General features: G+C 51.4%; 2 protein-coding genes across 14 annotated transcripts in view; one reads left to right on the forward strand and one right to left on the reverse strand.

The window, feature by feature from the left end:
* TXNDC16 (thioredoxin domain containing 16) overlaps positions 1 to 5,287 on the reverse strand; it is a 51,420-nt gene extending 46,133 nt beyond the window's left edge. For 6 of the 12 annotated variants that reach the window (XM_090141949.1, XM_090141952.1, XM_090141950.1 and 3 more), the window contains exon 1: positions 4,536 to 5,287. The gene's annotated coding sequence lies outside the window, so the exon portion shown is untranslated. Of the gene's footprint in view, positions 1 to 3,346; positions 3,524 to 4,535 lie in introns of all 12 variants that reach the window. The other 6 variants (XM_090141945.1, XM_090141943.1, XM_090141946.1 and 3 more) reach the window with 6 other exon arrangements.
* A 335-nt stretch (positions 5,288 to 5,622) lies between these two features.
* The window catches only part of GPR137C (G protein-coupled receptor 137C), a 28,935-nt gene continuing 11,943 nt past the window's right edge, over positions 5,623 to 22,614 (forward strand). The window contains exons 1-7 of one of the 2 annotated variants that reach the window (XM_031602308.2): positions 5,629 to 6,091; positions 12,885 to 12,928; positions 13,666 to 13,894; positions 16,396 to 16,545; positions 17,116 to 17,238; positions 17,370 to 17,485; positions 18,177 to 20,941. In XM_031602308.2, coding sequence (XP_031458168.1) covers positions 5,738 to 6,091; positions 12,885 to 12,928; positions 13,666 to 13,894; positions 16,396 to 16,545; positions 17,116 to 17,238; positions 17,370 to 17,485; positions 18,177 to 18,348 — 1,188 coding nt within the window. In that variant the 5' untranslated portion in view covers positions 5,629 to 5,737 and the 3' untranslated portion in view covers positions 18,349 to 20,941. Of the gene's footprint in view, positions 6,092 to 12,884; positions 12,929 to 13,665; positions 13,895 to 16,395; positions 16,546 to 17,115; positions 17,239 to 17,369; positions 17,486 to 18,176; positions 20,942 to 22,614 lie in introns of those variants that run through there. The other variant, XM_090141955.1, reaches the window with a different exon arrangement.

Consider the following 22,614-nt stretch of genomic DNA (forward strand, 5'->3'; position numbering starts at 1 on the left):
TAAATATATATATATACTTGCACAGACATAACATATATATGAACATGTATATGAATGTTTTCTGTTCAGATAGGTGGAGCATGACTGTAATTTACAAATGTGGCAGCTGCACAAACAGCTGGAGAAAGTCATGAACTAGTTATTAGAACAGCAGGCGACCCACACAGCCATGAAGATGACAGCAAAAGGCCATTCCCCTTCCTGTCAGTGGTATCCACAAGTGCATGGACCCTCAGTGCTTTCAGTTTAGGGTTATTTTTCTTCTTTCCCAATTTTTTCATTTTGGGTCAAGCAGGAATTACAGATAGAGAAAGAAAACAGTGATGGTATTTTACACTCTCCCAGTGTCTGCCCCATACTCTCTGCAGTTAAGATTCCAGCTGAACCAAACGGGAGAGGGGTTTGTCCAGACTGCTCCGTGTCATGTCTTGCTCAGTCCCTCCTTACTTTTTTTCTGTCACCAGTGACACTGGAGCAAAATCTATGACACAGCCAGGCCGCAGGACAGGCCTGGCAGCCTCCCTCCCACTCCAGGATTCTACACGGAGATGTCTGGGAGGAAAGCCAAGAAAAGTTGTGAGATGCCTCAGAGAATGAAGCAAAGACCAAGTGTGCAAGCCTGCTGCCAGGCTTCACCAACAGCGTTCCCCAAGGTGCCTTGCCACAGCTGTGTAATTCCTCCTACTTGGATTAAAGGGCTATGGAGAGATATGGACAACCAGCTCTAACTACAGGATGAAAAAACAACTTCTTACCACTTAATTCCCCAGTTTAATACCAAGCTCTCTTGCAGCCTGCTCTTTGGGTACCCATCTTTGTTGCCGAGCATGCTAGAGCAAGGCTGGTCCCTGGTCAACAATGAGACAAAGCTGGAATTCAAGCCTTGAAGAAGCTGTTTGCTTTGCATTATGAGCTGCAGCTGTTTTCCTTAACAAATGTCCCTGTGTACACGGGCTATTATTCCTTCCAGTGCTGCGTCAGATGCTGTAAGCTTGTTATTGCTGCTCTGTTATGAACCCAAAGTCAGATGCTCAAAAAACAACCAGGCAAAGTCCCTCTGCCTTGCTCCAAGAGCAGGCAGTGAAAGCAAGGCATGCTCCACCTTCAAAGGCCTCCTTCTCTCTCACTCATGTGTATGAGGTGTTCGGATAAGGCCTTAACAGCACAAAGGAACAAAGACAGCTGAGAAAGGAATGAAATCTTTTCATCTGAAAGTCTCCAGTCCTCTCCCTCCTACTTCGGGATGTGCCAGGCGCTTCTGGTTCTTTGCCCTCCCATCTGTTCATCTGGCTTACAGAGGGGACAGAGATCAAGGGGATGGGGGGATGTTTACTGAATGACAAACTTGGCTACAGCAGGATGGAAAAATAAATTCAATCCTGGCGTGTAGGAACCAGCCCAGGTCAAATGGGAAAGTTTACTACCAAGAAGGCAAAGCCAGAGGAGCAGCCCACAATGATTCCAATACTTTGCAGCCTGATACCTGCTTGCAGTTTAAGACACAACTCCAACTTCTTCCCAACCCTGATCTCCTCATCCTTTTTTCTGAGCTCTTGCTGAGCTCTGCAGGTCCCAGCCCTCTGGCTCTCCCAGCCCAGCCTCTGGTTCCACAGTGTGCAACTCTCCCAGATGTAAACAGGAACTTCAGGAGCATTCAGTGGTGGGAACAAAAGTCAAGATTTATCACCCATGTTCAGGAGAGACTGGAAGCACCTGGATTTGGGATTTTCTCCTCCCTATGTAAATCATGCCCCATAAATGTGTCCAAGCTGGTAACCACTGAAAACACATCTCCTCACAGGAGAAGAATTTGTTGTCAGTCTACTGACTGTTCCTTCAGCCTCAGTATTACAACAGCCTCTACCCGCCCAACTAGAAATCTGGCAGTGATTATATCCCTCATATCCTCATATCCTGTCCTCCTCCTCCTGCCATTTCCCATTTTGTCCCAAAATCACACGTAAGGTCCCTGAGCACATCTTGCCCTAAACTACTCTAAAGCAGGCCTGTCCCTGCCCTAGAGGTGCACTCCCTGGCCAGCTCAGCCTTCCCACCAGCATTTGGTAAAATCAGGCTTAAGGGCTTCCTGGCAAGTCTGAAGACTCAAATGCTTCTCTGGAGTCAAAATACAGCCCAGACATGCCCAACCATAAAGCAGACTCAATAAGGGACCATCAGCACAAGGGGATGAAAAGCTGTCTTCAGAACACCCAAAGCTTCATGGTAGAGTGCTGGAATTGCTCATAAAGAAAGGAGAGAACCACTGTGAGAGGATATCAAGAACAGCTTGGCCAAAGGACAGTTTAGATAGATCTAGTGCAGTCTCAGGGCAGAAGTCTCTGAGAGCTTCCCCAGTTGCATTCTTCCTGCACTGAACTTCACACAGGCTCAGAGAGGCAATGTGCAATGCCACTGGAGAGACTGCTATGCAGTGAGCCACGTACTGACTGGGTACAGGAGTGCTCCAGCACACCATCACAGCTCCATCTGGGTGTTCAATGTCACCATTGCTATCCAGCCTTCCATACTCAGTGTCTGCTGGATTATTCAGCTTTTAGGCCATTCCTTGTGTCACTTCTTTTCCAATGAGGGAAGATTAACACCATAAGGTTGGAAACAGCCCGAACTCCCTACAGCAGCCACTTGCAGGATTACCAGGGATGTGTGAAAATACCAGGGATGTGTGAACTGGCCCTCATTACAGGAGTGACTCCAAGGAAAAGGATCTCACCAAGAACCCATGAGGATCCAGGGAACAGGCTACAGCTAAAAATCCTAACAGTGGAAAACCTCTTGACAACCAGGCAGCTGGGACAAGTTGCAGGCCTTGCTTTGGCTGCTGTCATTCAAGGAAGGGCTCTGTGTCACTTGTGGGAAGCCCTCAAACCAACAGGCCATGGGGCAGCATAGCACATTGCAGCCAGTGTGCAAGGCCTGGTTTGTGTCTTCACTGTCATGCCTTTTAGACAAAGCCAGGTTAAATGGTTATGGCCACTACAGATGACTAAAATAAGAGTAAATACACCAGAGACACACTGGCATAAATTGCTTGTGCCACATTGATTTTGCTTGGGATTCCTGCAGTGGTAACCATGGGCTAGGATCCCCTTACCTCCGATGACAATTCTAAAGTTAATTATCACTACATAGTTTTGCTGGAATAAATTGCTTATCAGTCAGCCTCCCTCAACATTTTTGAGGGCAAGTTCTTTGACCTGCCTGGACGTGTTCCTGTGGGACCTAATCCAGGTGCTCCTGCATGGGCAGGGGGATTGGACTAGATGATCTTTTGAGGTCCCTTCCAATCCCTGACATTCTGTGATTCTGTGAGTGGGGCCATGCTCACCTGTGCCATGGAAATGAACTATCTGCTGGCCAATTCCACCTGCCCCTTCTGCACATCAGTCTGTGAAGGAGGCACGTGTTGGGGCCTGTGACCAGGAAAAGGCAGGTGATGTTCCCCATCCTGGCTAATTCTGATCACTGCAGCGTTCTCTCGTCACGTGCTGTCACGGGTTTGCCCCTTCAACCACAGAAAGATGTTTATTTCTACAATGAGCATATCAAAAAGCATCCCAAGCCCACGTAACTAATGCTAAGAGCTGAGAGCAGACCCATGTTCTGCATCCAGAGAGAAGTAAGAGCCTAATTGCAACAGTATTACTCCAGTATTTATCCACAAACAGTTTCAAGCCCCAGGGCTGACAGGCTTTTTGTGCACAGACAGTTACACTTTTTACAAACAGCATTTTAAGGACCTTGCAGACTGCTATGTAATCAGTCTGCTGCACAAAGCAGCGCCAGGACAGCTCATGTGACTGGAGGCACATCTGGCACATTAAGTCATATGATAACAGAGCTCCTCTCCCACAGTAACACTTCCCCCAGTATCTCTTTGTGCCGCTGCCTCTCCCCTACTCTGTGATCCACAAACCAGACATGCTGAGCTCTTGGACCTCACAACAGGCAGGCACAAGTCCTGGGCAGGACAGAGGCCCTGGTGCAGGCATTTAAGATACGGGGCTTGAATAAAGGGGGCCCATAGGGCAGGCTATTGTGAGCTACAGGAGCTGCATCTTTTGGCACAAGGAATCTTCTGATTTCTCAAGGGTCATCAAAACAGGGATGGGAAAACACATTTACAGCAAAATAATCCTTGCCTGTTGCCCAGTGTGCTTTGCCTTACTGGGTTTCTCTCAGTGATGCCCTCATGCTGCCTCCCTGCTGGGGCTTGGCCTCCTCTCCTGCAGAGCACCCTGGAAAGGGGCCGTCAGCCACTTCCCTGAGTTTCACTTTCATTTTCCCTTTCAGGTCTCACTTCCCAGCACCCAGGAACTCCTTATTTGCTGGTCCAGCAGACAAAGCAGCCTCACCCCTCTGCCCACAAAAGGGGAGAAAGTCTCACTGCTGGTGCACAGGCTGACAGCCCACGCCTTGTCCTGCTTGTCCCCGAGGACCTTCCTCCCACAGCTGGCACTATGCAGGTAGATGCTATTGCTGAGCTGCCTGTAAGGTGGCTTAGGGATGTCACATACCTGGTGGGCACTGCTTCCAGCAGCAGGCTGAAGTGCTCGTCCCTCGTCCCCAGCTGCAAGCAGAGCGCCACGTGCGAAGGACTCCTGGAGGATCCCGCAGTCCCACACGGTTTGTGGCCTGGCTGTGCGCCACAAGAACCTGCAGGCAGCCCCGTCCTACACTTTGCCTATGGGATGTTTGAAATAAAGCTGTGCCGGTCTGAAACTTCCAGTGATCTCAGAGCCCTGAACTGAGATCTCTTGATCCTGAGGGGAATCTCTAAGCTACCCACCTGCTGGCTGTGTCTATAGCCACAGGGATCCCTGCATAAAAAAGAATAGAGGAGAGGGTCCTGACCTACACCCACACACCCTCACAACACAGGAGACCCAACCTGTGCCTACAGCAGCAGCCCTTCCCCACCCTCATCTGCTGCAGGGGCTCAGACCCACCACAATACCTACGTGGGTCTCTCTGCTGGCCCTGCTGTGGCAAAACAAACGTCAAGGCCCTCAATCCTCCCCTACAACAGCGGGGTTTCTAACCGAGGCCCCCAGCCCCACACAGGGGGAGGATCAGCTCCTGAGCTGCCAGGCCTTCTGCCCCTAACCAGATGTCAGAGCTGCGGCTGTGGGGACCCGAGGGCTGCCGGGGCAACAGCCCTGCCGCTACGGGAAGCCCAAAACCCACCGGGCCCCTAATGATGCCAGACCCCCCGCCCCGCCCCAGCGGGGACCCTCGCAACCGCCGGGCCGAGGCGCTGAGGGGAGCCTCGCACCGCCCCCGTCACCGCCGCCACCCGCGCCCGCGCCGCCAGCCAATCAGCGGCGAGATCCCGCGCCTCGCCCCGCCCCCGCCGCCCTCCGTCGGCGGAGGCGTGGCGTTCCCGCGAGGAGGCGGGAGGCGGCGAGAGAGTGCGTGTGTGGGGTGCGGGGTGGGGGGGGAGGGGGCGCGTGAGCGACGGGCGGCGCCGGCCAATCGGCGCGGCGGATGGGCGCGGAGGGGGCGGTGCGGCGGGGAGCCAATGGGGAGCGCGCGCTGTCAGGAGCGAGCGCCTCAAATCATCGTGCTCAGCTGATTGTCCCCGGCACTGAGTTGCTCGGCGGCGGCGGCGGCGCGGCCGGCGGCTCGGGCGCCCCTTTGTCGCATGGCGCTGTCCGGCTGAGGGCAGGGCGGCCGGCCGGCCGGGCGCGCGGCGATCGTTGCTGCCTCCCGCCGCCCCATGAGCTCCCTCGCCGCGGGGGCGGCCCTGGCCGAGGGCCCCGCCGTGCCCTACGCGGTGGAGCTGGGGCTGACGGTGCTCCACACGGCGCTGTACGCCGCGCTCTTCCTCTTCGCCTACCTGCAGCTCTGGCTGCTGCTCTACTACCGCGAGCGGCGGCTGAGCTACCACACGCTCTGCCTCTTCCTCTGCCTGCTCTGGGCCGCCCTCAGGACCACGCTGTTCTCCTTCTACCTGCAGAACTCGCTGCAGGCCCTCCGCCTCCAGCAGCCCTTCGCCCACTGGCTGCTCTACTGCCTGCCCGGCTGCCTGCTCTTCGCCGGCCTCTGCCTCCTCAACCTCTACTTCGCTGAGGTGAATTGGGGCGGGGCGTCGTGGGGCCGAGCCCCGAGGGGGCTGGGGGGGGGGGCTGGGGGTGCTGAGTGCTTCCAGCTGCTTTTGGGGGTGGTGACCCCACGTAGGGTGAGGTGGGAGCCTGCCCCGTGTGTCCTTACGGCCCCGTTGGTGGGGGGTGGGGGGGGTTATGTGGGGGTGTGTGGGGAGGGGGGGGGGGGTTGGTTTTTGTCTCGTTTGATTCATTCCCCTCCTTTAAAAAGGACCAGAAAGTGGCGGCGAGCGGCAGGGGCTGCTCGGGCCTGGAGTGCTGCCAAGCATTACGTCACCAGCCAGAGCCTCTTCTGCTATTGTTGCTGCGCTCCCTCCTTCTCTCCATCCCTCCTCTCGGGTTTGTTTTTGTGCTCCTTGTTGTCAGGCAGAAGCATCCCCCCCTCCCAGGTCCCCCCTTCCCCCCCTCCACCCAAATCCCTCTGCCCCGCTCCCCATGCAGGGCTGCTCGCTGTGCCCCCTCCCTGCGCGGTGCTCAGGACGGTGCTGGCTGTTGTTGCCGAGCTGCATTCCTCCTTTTCTGCCTTTCCCCATCATTCGTTATGTGTTTTTTTTACCCTCCTTGCTTTTATTTATCCTCTAAAGCCTTAGCTTTCCCCTCCCCTTCCCCCTCTGAGTATTTTGCCTCTGCTCCAGTTTCTCGTGAGCAGCCCTCTGCCTGCCTTCCCGTTTGGTGACTTGTTTCATAAATAGACAGTACTTTCCTTCCAGCTTTGTTGTTCGGATTCTTTGCTCTGCAGCTCTCAGCTGTTTGCCAGCCTCACAAAGGAATCGCTAACACACAGCGGAATCGCTCCGTCGCTCCGATGTGTCACCAGTAGGAATTATGATTTCATTTTCCCTAGGATATCAACATGCACGTGATAATGTGAGGCTGGGAGACGTGGGGTGCTTCTGCCTTTTTGGGTTCTGACACTCCCACACCTGGAGGAAGTGGGGGTAAACTGCCCCTTGTGAAAGCTATTAGTGCTGGGTGCGCTGCCTGTCGAGTGGCAGCGAAGTAACAAATGCTGCATAGTGTGCATGATCCATCTTGTGTGTTAAGGGGAGCCTGACTTACCAACTGCTCCAACCAGTAGGTGTTTATGTCACCCAGCAGGCGAGCTGACCCAGGATCCCAAGTTCTGTTGCTGCAGACTGGCTTGATTTCAATTTTCCTCCAAGTCACTGGACTTGATAGCAGGCTTGCCTCCTTGCAGGCTTTTTAAAAGGCTTTAAATAAAAATGAAGTAAATTCAGATGGGCTCTCAGGCTGCCCTTCCTCCCATGATATCTGTTTTGCAGCAGACTTTGGCTGGGTATGCTCTGCTTCTTTTTCCTTGAAGACCTAGAGCCAAGGGAAATCCTGTCTGAGGAAATAAGAGCTCAGGATCTAGAGTGGGAAAGGATAAGATGGCTTATTAAGATGGGTGTGCGTGCTTAGTTACAGAGAAGGGCCTGACACTTGGCCATCCTGAGCAGCACGGATGTCCAGCATGCTGTGGTCTGAGTGATCTCACAGTGGTGGTAAGTGGTGAAAGCTAGAGCTGCTGGGGTTTGGAGAAAATGCAGCTAGATGGACTGAAAGCCCTTGGTTCTATCCTGGCTTCCATTTTAATGGGGGGGAAAAAAAAAAAGTATTACTATATATAGGGATATTTGGTCTCTTCTGCTTGGATAACAGGCTGGTAAGGCTAGCCTGTCCTTTTCTTAGCTACCAACACATGGTGCCCTTCTGCCAACTGCAAGCTTGGCTGGGATGTGCTCAGTGTTTTCCTTAAAGCACAGGGGGAGCTGCATTAAGGGATGTTAACAACAATGCTCGTTATGCTCTATCTGGAAGAAAGTGAAGCTATTGTGGAAGAACTGTGGTTTAGCTGAAGAGACTCGAGATCTAGAAGTGATTATGTCTACTAGTGTGACTCAAACAGGAGATGCTGTGGAAGGCCCATCAGTTCTCAATTCTTACAGGCCAGCTGACGGCAACCTGTAGAGGAGTGCAGGGCTTTTGGTGCTCTGAGGCTGCCATCCTTGTCTGAGAAGTCCTCAGATAAAAGCATAGGCTGCTTCTGTGCTGCAGGCATAGCTAATCTTTGTGCACAGTGCATTCTTTGTGAAGATGCTGGAGAAGTGGCAGCTGTCTAAGCAGTGGAGGGAAATGTGGCCTGTGCTGTTTTGCACTGATCTCGTTTGATTTGCAGAGCTCGTGAGGGTGAGATGATGCTGAGTGGGGGAACAGCCTCAGGAAGCAACAAATATACATGAACAGTTAGAACAGCTTCATGCACAAGCTAGCACTAGGGCTGAAATTCAAATTGAGGAAGCTGCCTCGTGTTCATCCTATCTGTGGGGGTAAGGTTGTCCAGTCCCTATCCTGTCTTGGTCCCTGGGATTCCTGAGGGGGTGGGGAGGTTTGACAAAATGTGTGTGGGCTGCTTATTTGGCAATAAGTGTCTTTCATTTCACCTGGAGCATCAGGAGATGTCACGCCTTCTGCTTGGGAGCATCTCTTCCCTCTGCTTCGGCTTGTAACAACGAGTTTCTCTCTGGGAAATTGGAAGATTATAGTGCATCGCATCAGAATTCCTCAGCCTTGCTTCAAACCATTAGAATGCTGGCTCAGATATTCAACCCAGGATGTTTGTCTGCCTTGTGTGGAATAGCTCCTCTGCCAGTTAGGCATCTGCTTGAGTAATACTACCTTTCCCAAGAGCCTGCCAATTACTGCTTCCCCCAGGTCATTGTCAGGAGCACAATACATGTAAATGTAGCCACAACCTCCACCCTGACCCTTTCAAAGACCTCGAACACTTGGCATCCCCAGCTCCCCTGAGAGTCAGCAGCCGAGTGCAACAATGAGTAAGGCCTTCTGCTTGTGGTGGAGCTCTGACGGGCTGCTCTGCCAGACTGGTGTGGCTGTAACCCTTAACCTGTCTGGGTTTCTCTAAGTGGTCCATCTGATTAGATGACATCAGCCTCTTTCATCCCTTGTTGTTCTAATTGTGCTGGAGCAGACATGCATGGAGAGCATCCAGCCTGGGAGCTCTTTGTCCGAGGGTAATATCTTCTTGCCTTTTCAGATGGAGATTTGGAAAAGCCTTCATCCATTCCTACGTTCTTCTACAGTCTTCCACTTCCTTGTCTCGCACACCTGGTGTGTGATCTTTTCCGTGGTGCAATAGCTGGTACAGGGTCACTTAAACTCAGAACTGCTCCATCTAAGGGCTGATGATTCCCTGGGGCCCCACAGTTCCTGGTTGAACACATCACAGTGTTCTGTGTTCGTGATGGTGTAGGGTGATCTCAGGATTAGTGGGGCTGATGAGAGATCCTCCTTATAGGTGACTTCCAGCACTTCCTCAGAGGGGTGGATGGGAGAGATCTTGAACAGGGTTTATGGAATACAGTCCCTAAGTAGTCTCAGCTTGGTGCTGAATGCAGTGAGTAAGGTCTGTCCTCGTGTCAAGGCAGAACACAGTTCTACCTTGCATCTGGAGAGCCCAAACTCATTAACTTTATAAAGCAAAAAAGAATTTCCTTCTGTCAGAAAAGGAACAGGATTAAAAGTCTGGATATTTCAGACCTGTTGTGAGTGGTTGTACCAAAGTGAAGCTGAAGTTGGGTGAGCATTAGGGCTGAAGCTGGTCCAGAGCCATCTATAGGATGTGGTCTTTTATGTGTCATCTCTTAGCAACTGACATCTCCAGCACATCTTCAAGGATGAGTGTTTCTGATGCTCTGAGAGCATGCCCATAGCAGGTTCACCTCTTGGGGTCAGTGATGTGAGCAGGGAGATCACCTTTGTGAAATACCTGCTCTTGTCACAGAAATACCTCTAGCTTATAGGGACCTTCTGAGTCTGTAGTGTTTTTTTTTTTTTAGCTTCACTTTTTTTCCCCAAGTCTGTAGCTGATGGGAAGTGCAGAAAGGACTTGCTAACAGAAAAACAACTGAGATTTGCTTAACTGTTACAAAAGGCTTGCTTAGCAGCAAACTGCCTAGTCCTGCTGCTCTGGGCCAGCAGAGACATCTGTTCTCCATTTTCAGCAGGCAACTGCATGGCTCCTGGGCTGACTACCCAGCTGAACAGGGAAAAAAAAAAAAAAAAAAACAGCCCTGTTTGTGGGGGCTGTTTCCAGCAACTTGGTATGGTGTGCCTGCCTGAGGACAGGGGCCTGGATTTCCTGCTCTTACAAGGAGCAGAACTACTCCTGAGCACTCTGTGCTGCCTTCTTTACAGCAGAGCCCTGCACATCAGCTGTCCTTGGGCTTTGAGAGCAGCAGATAGTCCGGTGCTGAAAGCCTTGCAGCGCTGGCTCAAGGATAAATCCCAGAGGTGCACTGTGACCTGGACTGGTATCACCTACTGACCCCGTCCATCCCTGTGAAGAAACAGTGAGTTATGTCATCAGATGAGTTATGTCTTTATAACTATGCAAACACTGTAAACTGAGTGGTGTCTGCTCTCTTCCTAAAGTGCATAGTAGGGGCTAAGAAAAGCCTAAGGCTGGTACCATGCTGTCCTTCTGCTTTCTGTGGCAGCAGTCCAAGCATGAGTCTCAGGTTCCTGTTGCACTCTTAACCCCAAGACAGCTTGGTGTGTCTCATTCCCTGGGGTGTAGGGCAGTCCAGGGAGGCTGTCTTGAGTGGGGCTGCTGGAGTCAGGATCTCCTTTCTGTTAACCAGTGGCTTCTCCCTGCACAGTTGATGAGTTGTTCTACCCAGGGTTATCAGCTGGAATACAATAATGAAGGCTTACTAGTTGCACTGCTGCTCAGAGGCTGTGGTTATGGGCTGCTCTTCTGGGAGTCAGAGCAGCAGTACAAATATCTTAAATGGATTTCCATGCTGCACAAATCAGGGCTGAGCCAAGTCGCTTCCCAGCTGGCTGTCCTTGATGCCTGTTCTCACAGTCCCAAAGCACCTGAATGCAGCCTACAGACAAATTGAGGATAAGGCAGGATTCAGATTTCTCAGAGTTGAGATGGCTGTGCCCCTCCTACCAAGGCCCAGGTTTTCTCTAACTCTGGGCTTAGTGTGGATTATGCCATGTTTCCACTGCTGACTGCTATGGGCCAGGAGCAGAGTAGAGGGCTTTGGATTGCCTGTACTACTGTGCTTCCTTGCTGTGGAGGCTGGATACTTCCCTCTGCTCAACTAATGTGTCTCTTCCCTACTTTCAAGGGCTGCTGGAGCTCATCTACCCTCAGACAGGGAGAAGAGTCAAACATGAGAACTGGCTCTAGGAACAGGGTTGTTAAAACTGTGGGTGGGGGGGAGTCTTTCAAATACTTAAAACTACTGTAATAGGACAGACAACCCTTAAATTCCAAAAATTGTTGGAAATCCTATTGGCAGGAGCCTGATTTCTGGGGCTTCATTGTGCCATCATTACCTCAGTGGAAGGCGAGAGCTGAGAAATCCTATCACAGAACAGCTGAGTAAGGGTGCCTTGTAAGAGGTGAGTGATCCTTCACTGTGGTTATGGGCTGGAAGCTGACAGGGAGGACTCTGCAGAAGTGCTGTAACCAAACCTGTGCCTGTATAGTGATCAGTCTGGGGTCAGCACAAGTGCACTGTCTGCTGGATCTCGCTGTGGAGGACTCTCTACTTAAGTTCTTTCACAATCTGTGTAGTCAGGACACAGGCTGAATGTGACCCTCAGCTCTGGCATCCTTCCTGGTGGGGTCTGAAGCAGCAGCTGTGCTTTTCACAGCTCTTGCCGTGGCTGTGCTGAACTGGTGTGTGACAAGTGAGCTCTGAGTAGCACTGCCCACACGCTGCTTATCCTGACCACGTGTGACCTCCTGTCCCCCTGCAGCAGCACTTTGATGCTCGTGTCTCATCTGTGACTTGGGAGGGTTTGCACCCTTTGCCAGTTCTTCCTTGTACCCAGAGTTCTGCCCCTGTATGCATCAGCAGGAGCCTCCCTGCTGCCTGAAGGGATGTGGAAACAGTTCTGCTGAATGATGGGAGTGCTGTAGGGTGTCTGAGGGTGAGCTGGCAGTTCTCCTTCAGCCCTGGGTTGCAGGCATGGGTTCAGTACCCTGCTGTCTGTGGAGTTCTTGTTTTGAAGCACCAGTCCTTGTGCAATGTGCAGCTTGAGTCTGCTAATCCCTGGTGTTGAGAAAGCTCACAACCCAGATTCTCTTCAGGACAGAGTGTGTGTTGCTTTGAAGAGTGAAATAGTCTGCAAATGACTGTCAGCTAATCTATTCATCTGTCAGGTGTGCCACACAACTTGGCAAGCTGGGCCATCCACCTCTGCAGGACTGCCTTCCATTTGAGTTTCTTCTCAGGTGTATTCAGCATACAAACATCTTCAGGATGGAGGAACTGAGAAAGCCACATGCTTGTTAGAGCCTGCAGGTCCACAATCCAGTACCAGAGGTCTATTTTTGATCAGCTGTTTGTCTTGCTGAAGCAGCCCTCTGTAACAGGGAGATGAGTGTGATTGAACCCCTAACATACACAGCACAACACTGGTGAACTAAATGTGTTTTTGACCATTCTTAGTGACTGCTGGGTGCAACTTCTTTCCTTTGAAGTCCCTAGGTGAGATGTTAAAGTCCCCTATAGGGTAATAAATGTTCTTGCCAGTTGGGCACATTCAGGCTTGGCTCCTGCAGGAAAAGGGGCACTGTTGTCTTTTGCAAACGAGTTCTGTAAGTGATGTAATCCTTCAAGATATCTACTGGATGCTGGCTCTCCTGTTATATATATCTTAAGTTTGGAGGTAAACCATAGGTCATGTCAAATAATGCTCTGTAAATCTTTCCCCTAGGTTATATTCAAAGTGAAATGTGCAGCTGATTTCAACAAGTACAAGTAAGTGGCACTTCTCTAATGTTGCCTTCAAACAGCTTAAGATGAATGAATGCTGCAGTGTTAGGAATGGGAGCTTTGGACCCCAGAGGCTGAACAGCAGAGCTAATGCACCTAGCTGTGCTCTGGCAAAGATGTGCCTTGGAGCAGGGCTGGGAGCTCCGAGGGCACTGAGGAAGTTGAAAGATGCTGCTTGTCTCTGTACACATCAGCAGCAGCTCAGTATATGGTGCTAGCAGCAAGCTAGATGAATTCTCAAGGTTCTTCTGAGGGGGCCCATCCACAACAAAGACCTGGGGGATAAACATTGAGCAAAAGGTGGGGTGTGTTTGTGCAGCCCAGGTGCTTCCTGGCCATTTCCAGAGAGACCTGCAGTAGAAGATGAAAGCTCCAGTGGCTTTCAATAAAGGAGTAGCAGTGATTGTGATGACTCATAGAGTATTGACTGGAGTTAATGCAGAGCTACAGCAACACTTAAAATCTGTGAGATAAGAACCTGACTGTCAGAAGATGAGTCTTGTAACTCAGACTACTTATGCAGCTCCTGCTGTATGAAAGCAGCTCAAGCAAAAAGACTCCGCACACTTGAGATATTCAGGAAGCTTCAGCAGTTGTACTGACTGCTTGGCTTCTGAGTGAGTGGAGCAGTGGGGCCCTTTGCCTGATGAGGCAGGAGGGTGGTGAAGAATGACCTCAGAACTGACTCAAACTCCATTTCTTTTCCCCCTTCCTCTCCCCAGGGTTCTATTGTATCTGGGCTCCATACTTACCAGCCTCCTCTTCCTAGTTGTGAACTTGACGTGTGCAATGCTAATCCACAGTGAAGTCCCAGAGAACCAGCTGAGGCGGACAGTCCTTGCCCGTGCTCTAGTCAATGACAGCCTCTTCATCCTCTGTGCCATCTCACTGGCTTGCTGCATGTGCAAACTGGGAAAGATGTCTTCAGCGAATGTCTACCTCGAGTCTAAGGTAGGTGAAAGCTTTGTAAACTGCAGTGGGACTGTGATTCCCAACAGGATCTGTGTGCTTCAAGCAGTGCTGGCCTGATGGCAGCTCTTGGGCTCTTCCCTCCAGACGGTGCATGTTCCTGCTGTAGGAAAGCTCTGACCTCAGTGCTTCAGGGAAACATGTCTGCAGCTTTGCTGGTACTACAGGAGATGGAAGTGCTGCTTTTTCTGTTCAGGTTTAGAGGTTTAATTTAGGATTTAACTAGAAGAGAGGGTTCTCTAAGAAGTAAGATGTGGTTCTTGTAGAGTGTTAGCCACTGAGTACAGAAAAGTCTGCACAGTACTGATAACTGACAGATGCATAACACAATTCTCTGCAAAAGGGATTTCCTGTTAGCCCAGTGTTGGCTGCCTGGCTTAAGCAACTCAAGGATCTGAGGAGAGTTGGGTGCAAGGAAGCAAGCTCTCTGGCTCTGATACTCTTGAGCTACTGTCTTCTCGCAGCAGTACAGCTCTTCTCCTCACATCTTCTGAATTCTGCATTTCTATGTGTTTGAAGGAGTCCTGGAACCTTCCATCAGGTGTCTCTGTGGGCTTTATGTGCTGCTGTGCCTGGCTCAGGCAAGAGGCCAGCCAGAGCATGGAGCTTGTGAAGGCTTTTGAATGCTTCTATCCCCTCAGGAATAAGAGGGTGTTAAGCCTTCTTTCTGCAGACTTTGCTACAAAGACATCTTGGTCAAGACAACTGCCTTGTGTTGGCTGGAGGCATCTTGCTCCTTATCAGGTCACCTACAGGATCACTCGAGTGGCTTTAGTTTAATGCCCTGAATGCAGGATGTGTGTGCTGGAGGTGCCTGGCGCTGGCTGCCTGCCGGGCTCTGGTAGCAAGTGACCCCAAGGGCTGCAGGTTGTAGCCCAGTGGATCTGAAGTGAGGCAGGAGCTGTAACTGAGCTGACAACCCGCTCACATCCCTGCCTTTGTGGGCCAGGTATCCAGCTCTAACCAGCTCTGGGCACTAGTTAACATATCAGTCTCAGCAGTGATTTATGGACATGGCAACTTCCTCTAGTTACACGCCTGAGGCTGTCTGTGGGGCCTTGCTCTTATACAGTGTACTCTGGAGAAGCCTGCTTTATCTCTGGGAACTCAACCTGACTCGCAGAGGTCTTTTACATTCAAATGTTGTCTCCATTTCCTACCTTGGAGACATATCTTGACTTTCAGGGCTGTGGAGGTGCTGTGGAAATAGGATAGGGATGTGCAGAAGCATTATCCGAGTGCCTGAAAAAGTTGCCCTGCCTTCTGAACTCTGGCTGTAAACCTGCTGACTCTCAAAGCAATATAACAAGTCTGGAGAGGCCTGGTAAGACTGCTGCCTTTGCCACAATGTGGAAAGGTTTGAGCCATCTGACATGTGAGAAGGAGACTGCTGCCAGATCCTGTGCTATATACCATGCTCCTTGTCTGCTGGAGCCTTGCTTCAGTAGCTTTTCTGCCCCTTTCTTCTCTCCTGAATACTGAGGGCTCTGCTAGAGCAGGCTGCATTGTTGTGCTTTGGCATAACAAGAATTAGTCTGTTAAAAGCATGGTCATGCTAACTTTTTAAGACAGTGTCTTGCAAAGCTTTAAGACTGGGAAAACAGATGGCATAGCTGGTCTGGATGTGGAGGTTGAAGAGATTGTGGATTGTCTCCCTACATACAAAGGCGGCCAGCTGCATTTTGCTTGGATGTGTCTCTTTCTCTACAGATCAGGTAGTTTCCTTTCCTAAAGCTAGTCGTATTGGAAAGGTAGGTACCATGACCTCAGGGTGCTTCATAGCTCTTTCTGACACACTGTGTCTGGAAGGTTATGGCGACTGCTCTTCTTTTTCAGCAGCATAGGACAGCTGGCAGAAGGCTGTGGCTCATCATCTAGCCACCCTTTGGTATGGTGCTTTGTATGATGGGCTTGGCTTCTCCCACTGTGGCACTGGGGCTCAGATGATGGTTCTTCTACCTTCTCTGAGGCCTTCCCCAGATTTCTGGACGACTTTTGCAGCCAAAGGTCATGTTCAGCGTGGGGTGCTGAACTGCTCTGTAGAATCTTGACATCTCTGTAGAATTTGTGCCTGATCAGGGTGTAAAAAAACAAACAAACAAACACAAACAAAAAATATTTTCTTAATGGCTGTCAGCTGGCCTTCTAGAAGCTGCCACAGAAAGGCAATGGGTGGGAGGGCACCTCTGGGTCTCTGGTTTGAAGCTGATTGCTGAAATATCTTTGATCTCTACCTATCAATAAAATCTTGAGAACAAACACTCCTGTGACTTGAGCCTTCCCTGGCAGTGCTGGTTGCCTCACTCTGCTACTCCAGTGATCACATCACAGGGGGAAGCTCTTAACCAGTTCTGAATATTTCAGCAACAACATACAAATGTTCTAGGTCATTCTTGTCTGTGCAGCCTCTCATGCACTTAAGGAGAAGAGGTCCCAGCTCTGTAGGAAGGTCTATGTTAAAAACTTTGTTCTTTCTGTTCCAGGGAACATCTGTCTGCCAAGCTATTCTTGTGGGATCTGTAGTTGCTCTTCTGTATTCCTCAAGGGCTTGCTATAACCTGGTAGCTGTGGCCATATCTCCAGACAATGTTCCTGGTCCATTTAACTATGGCTGGGACAACCTTTCAGACAAGGTGAGTTTGTCCATTATTCCTCCAAGTCCACAGCTTGTGGCAGGGGGTTGTGTGCCTCTCACAGGAGGGTAGAGGAAAAGCATTCTACATGGGGGTGCTTGTTTCTCTCAATCTCCAGACAAGCTGGATTTCTGCCTTCAGAAGCCCTGCTTATTCTCACTAGTAGAACAGGCCTGAATCTTCCCCAGTCTGTCTACTTCTTCAGGAGGGATTCCCTGTTGTGTGCATCAGTTTCAGTCTACTAACTCTTCTTTTGGGGAAGAGTAGGAACAAGTCAAGTAGAGCAGAACAGCAATGCTTAATAAGACATGGCTGTGTGCAAGGGAGACTCATTGGAGTAGGGAGGGAGCTTAGCAGTACCCTGGTGGCACACTGAAGAGAGCTGCTAGCTCTCACTTGAAATGGTAATGAATTGAGTTAAGGATAACAACTGTTGATTTAGGGGACTCCTGTCTTCATAAGGATTTTGCTGTACTTGTAGTTCTCCTAAGCTGTGCACTGTGCCCTGCTCTGGGAACTGTGTAATCCTGCTGATGACTTAGTGTAAACACCTCTCACATCTCTATGCAGGTGCACGTGGAAGAGAGCAGTGAAGAATACGTGGTGTTTGGAGTGGTCCTTTTCCTCTGGGAGCTGGTGCCAACTACTTTTGTGGTGCTGTTCTTCCGAGCTCAGAGACTGAGTCAAAACCTGGTAGGTCTGAGCAAGCTGCTGCAGCTGAAATAGCCCTGTGCAGGGAGGAGCCCAAGGTGCCTGGTGCACAGGATCAGACTTATAGGCTGTCAGAAATCTCACATTTGGCTTAACTCTCTTCTCTTTAACAGACTCCAGCAGGAATGGTCAATAGTCACAGCTACAGCTCCAGAGCCTACTTCTTTGACAATCCAAGGCGCTATGACAGTGATGATGACTTGTCACGGCTTGGGGCCAGAGAAGGAGGGTAAGTGTTGTGTTAGAAAGTGAGAACTTAGGTACTGTCCTGTGTGGAAGCAACAGAGCTGCTTCTGGCACAAGAGGCTGCTTGGACAAGGTGAATGGTCACAAGGAGCCTTGTGACTGACCCCTTCTGTAACTCAGAGCTGTCTCTACTATGGGGAGGTGGATATCAACAATGGGTGCTTGTAAGTAGAAATGTGCAGTGGCTGTGGACAGGAGATCTCATCCAGGCAAGCTGATCTTAGGATCTTTCTTCAGCTGAGGAGGGGAGGCCCCTAAATTACTTCAGAGGAGTTCTTTCTCTAGAAAGTGAGGTGCTGCAGTCTGGGAGGCAGCTGGGATAGATCTGTAGGAAAGCCTGGACTGGGGGAGAATGGTCTGGTGTCTGCAGCAAGACTGTAAAGGCAAGTCTGGCAACTCTGGCCTTGCTGCTCAGGGCTCTGAGGTCCAGGGGTTCTAGTGAGGAATGGAGAGAGTGCATCTCTTCTCAAGCAGTTCTGTAGGACCTGCTGCTCCTCTCCTCGCACCTCAAGGCCAGGTTCCTTGGAGATATCACATCTGCAGAAGCAGGTTAGGATATGCAGACTTGCACCATGGGCAGTGCTGGGGCAGAAGTCTTTTCTGAGCTGCTTAGAGGATAAACAATCAAATTACTTGTCTGAGTTCCTGTTTGGTTTCTCCCTCTCTCCTCCCAGCTTGGCCACCCCTCAGTGCTCTGGCTGCTACGGGTCTCTGGCTGGGAACGACAGCTACACAGTGGGTCCCCCCCCCAGTGGAACTGCTACCGACAGTGCCCCGCTGCTCTCTGCTGCAGGCAGCTCGGAGCTGAGTAACCACCACAGCTCACACCCTGCAGCACAGAACTGAAGAGGCTGCGAGGTCCCTTTTCTCCCAGAAGTGGCATTCATGTATAGGATTGTAACCTGGTTTTCTTTCCCTCTTCCCTGAAGCATCTAACTCATCGACACAAACATTCCACTACCTGCTGCAGCCGTAAGCAGGATGGAACCTATGGCTGCAGGCGGTAAGCGAGAGAACTGTGACTTTAAGGTACCATGTAGCAAAGTGAAGCTGAACTCTCTGGAAGCTTTTTCTTGGTCTGGTCTTCAAGATGTTGGCAGCTAAATGCACCAGAGCTTCCTCACTAGAAAAGAAACATCAAATGCATATTTGCACTTTTATCTGCACACTTGGAAGGAATGAATCTTGCTCAGACTGTGTCTGGTCTGAGACTGTTCTAGTTACTCTTTTAATTGCACATCCATAGCTGGGAGAGGCACTGTCTTCCTGCAAAGATGTATTCCGTGAAGTACTCTGCATCCTGACTCACGTGGGAGTGTGAAGCTGGGCTAACAGTGTTATGGGCAGGGCCTCCTGCAGTGTGTTCACGTGCCATATTCGCACCCTGTGGGGCTGCTGCTGCCTCTGGGCTGAGAACGGGCCTTCTCTGCCTGCTGGTCCTTCCACCTGGATGCTGAACCATCCTGCCTAGGACTGTGGGCTTGAAGCTGAGCTCAAAGCATATCCTTACAAAGACCTGTAATGGTGAGATAGAGTGCTCCTACTAAGCTAGCGGGTTGGTTACGTGCAGTGGTCTCATGGCAGGGCAGAGGGCTGCCTTGGGCTGCAGTGAAGGGAGGGGGTGAGGCTCTGCAGGCTGCTTGCTTTTGGGAAAGCTTAGGGCTGGAGCACGCTCTGTGAAAGTGTGCACAGGAACATGTGTGGCCCAAAGAGCGTGTAAAACTAGAGCTGCTTTTCCCAGTGTGGGGCCTCTCCTGTTGCTCCTCAGTACTGAGTTGCATTTAGTAGAGGACAAGATTTTAAGCTGACCAAATATGAACCAATGGAGTCACCGTGGAGGTGCAGGATGCCTCTTGTTGTGGTGGCAGCACGTGCAGTAGTAAAACTACAGAAATCTGGGCCCTGGGTTCTTTTCCTTCCTCTCCTGCCTCTCTCCTGAGCCCTGAAGCAGGCTGTGGACCTGGAGTCCTGCAGCAGCTGTGTTGGGGGCTTAGCAGTGCTCGCAGGTTTGAGTGTGCTGGGTCAGGTGAGGAGGAGATCGTGTTCCAGATGTCTCTCCCTCTCTTGAACTGGAATGGTCAGGTTTGACTTGGTTTGCAGCTCTGTGCTCTTGGAGATGAGACTGTTTAAGACTTGATGCTACTCCCAGCATGTCTCTGAGCCTTCTGTGGGATGAGCAAAGCAGCTTTGGACACGTGCTTGGGTGGAGGTGCTGGTCTTAGGCAGGCAGCTGCTCTGACCTCTAGTGAAAACTTGAACTGGAACTGCTTTTAACCTACTTGAAGCTGCTCAAACACCCACCTGACACTGGGAGAGCTGGCTGGGTGGAGGCCGTGCATCTGTGTGGAGCAGCACAGTGCTGCCTGAGGGACACCGGGGTGGCACTGGGTGCTGGAGGCCCTGGGCAGCTTGTGTCTGCATGGCAGTGTGTGAGGAGCCCCAGGCCCTGGGGCGGCCCTGGCCTCTCCTGCAGCCTTGCCCTATTGGATGGCAGGCACCTGTCACCCACCTTGCTTGCATTGAGCTCATGTCACTTGTTGCACTGAGAACACCTTTCCCCTCGGTGTGGTCCCTGTGCTGGCGTGTGGGCCTCTGTGCTAACCTGCTTCACTCTTACTGGCCTGGAAAAAGAGCGACCTCTGCTGCTGTTGGGAGAGGGTTTTGAGACCACAGCTTCTGGCACATCCCTCTCCTTAAGTACTTGAACCAGAGATTTTCACCTTGACTGCTGCAGCTCCCCTGGCTGCTGTGCCCTGGTGTAAGAGACCTGCCTCCTCCCTCCGGGCTGCACAAAGAGGTTGCTCCATCTCAATCACTGCTTGGCTTACAGCAAAGCTAACGAAGGACCCAGCCCGTCCTGTCCTTCTTTCTTCTGCCATAAGTCACCAAAGACAAGAAGTGACACTAGTGGCCCCTGTTCTTGCTTAAATTCCAAAGCACTCGGAGCACTTTAAGTTTTTCTTTGGAGGGAAGGGAGTGTAGTGCAAAAAAGAAAATAATAATAAAATAAAAAAACTAAAGGGCTACAGGCTCATTGTTCATATTGCACTGAAGCACACAACCATACGATCTTCCTGGCACTGGGCTGGCAGTGAGTCTCGTTGCTGATGTACTCATGAGTGACTGGCAAAGCGTTTTGGTTTTATTCACTTGTACGGATGGCCGTTAATTTCAGAGCTCTGACTGCTCCTGCTGGGGTTGTCTCGTGTTTTACTGAAGTAATTTATAGCTGAGAAGTACAATGACTTTTTTAATGCATAGATGCCTTTCATTGAACTTCTTTTTTTTTTGTGTGTGTGTGTGTTCTTTAACAGTGTTTTGGCTTTGCAGTCCGGCAGCTGCTGGCTGCGACAGGAAGCTGTGGCCAATGAATGTACCTATTTCTTCTTCACTAAACTGTAACCAAGCACTACTATGTTGAAATAAAAACAAGTTTCTGTGCTCCATTGCCACAGGTCCTGCTCGGTTTTGCTCCTGGCAGCTCCAGCTGTTGTCCCGCAGCCTCCATTCCTGGTCTGTGCCTGCATGGCTGTGCTGGGAGTGCCTGGAGGTGGGTTGGGGAGGGGCCTGCAGCCCCCCTGCCTTACAGCTTGGGAGGGATTACCCACTGCTGTTTCTCCAGGCCTCGGCACAAGGGGCTCAAGCTGCATCCTCTGCCCTTCTCTGGTTTCTGCTCCTGTGCCTGCAGCTCCCGGGCCAGGAGATGGTTCTGTGTGGGCTGTGCTTTGTCCCATTCTCAGGCTCTGGTCCCAGCTGTGACCCACCCAGCATCTCCTTGGTGCTGAGCTGTGGAGGAGGCAGAAACCTCATCTCAGCAACTCCACGTTCCCATATTTCCTTACAACGAGGGTTTATCAGCTGTGGCCTTGAGCTCCCTGCAGATAGCAGCTGCTTCACCAGAGCATGCACTGTGTCTGTGCACGGCTGTCTGCCACCACCACACCTCGGTGTGAGCGAGCCCTTGGCATTGAGCAGACAGGTGCACAGCTGTGGGAGGGGGCAGCCCGTGGAGTGAGAGCAGAGCCAGATGTGCCTGGCCCAGGAGGGGGGAGCTGCAGCCTCTGCTCTGTCCCAGCAGCTCTGTCCTACTTCCCCAGCTTCTTGTCCTTGGAGGGGCAGAATTCAGCTCTGTGTCGGCCACCGAGCAGCTCTGAGGAGCAGCAGCCCCACAGCAGGTACATCCATTCTCTTTTCAGCCTCACCCAGCTTCCAGGAAGATGAGCTGATCCCAAACTGGGCTTAGTGATCTGAGGAGGGCTGGGAAAACCAAAACGTCCCAATACTGGCTGCAGGAGAGGCCCCAGCTCAGCTCCTGGCAGAACCTGCTGCCACAGGTACCGAGGGGCCCTGAGGCAGGTGGGTGCCCTCAGGCACTTGCTGGAAGCAATGCAGCTTGCAGGGCTCCTGTAACAAAACCCTATTTTCTCTCACAGCTCTGGTTCCTGACAGCAGGGCTGGGAAGGGGGGCTGTGCCAGCCCTGCATTTGCCTTATTTTATGCCCACACTCTGCCTTCTTGCAAGAACAAAACCCAGAGTCACCGTTTTCAGGGTGTGCTTTCAGCTCAGCACCTGGCAAGAGCGTGGCCTGTGCTGCTGCTCGCCTGTTTTCACACAAGATGGAGGCCCGAGGTGGCCAAATGGTGAGCTGCAGGATTCCTTCAGTGCACTGCTGCACTCTGCAAACCCCATCGCCTTCTGCAAGGAAGAAGGGCCTTGCTCCCCCTGCAGCACTGGCCTGAAACGCCATCTGCTCACTCAACAGCACGGGATGCAAAGCAGCAGGTCAGAAAAGTGCAGCAACACCCTGCTCTGTCCCAGAGTGGCGGGGAATGGTTTTAAAGTGAGACAGGGCAGGTTTGGGTTGGATTTGGGGAGGAAGTTTTTCAGCCAGAGGGTGGTGAGGCACTGGAACAGGTTGCCCAAGGAGGCTGTGGATGCCCCATCCCTGCAGGCATTCAAGGCCAGGCTGGATGTGGCTCTGGGCAGCCTGGGCTGCTGGTTGGCGACCTGCACACAGCAGGGGTTGGAACTGGATGAGCACTGTGGGCCTCTGCAACCCAGGCCATTCTAGGATTCATTCCTCTAAGCCCCTGTAAGGATGCTGTGAGAGC

This window comes from Phasianus colchicus, chromosome 5, assembly GCF_987193195.1.
Source record: "Phasianus colchicus chromosome 5, bPhaCol1.hap1.1, whole genome shotgun sequence".
In the NCBI taxonomy this organism is placed as follows: domain Eukaryota; kingdom Metazoa; phylum Chordata; class Aves; order Galliformes; family Phasianidae; genus Phasianus; species Phasianus colchicus.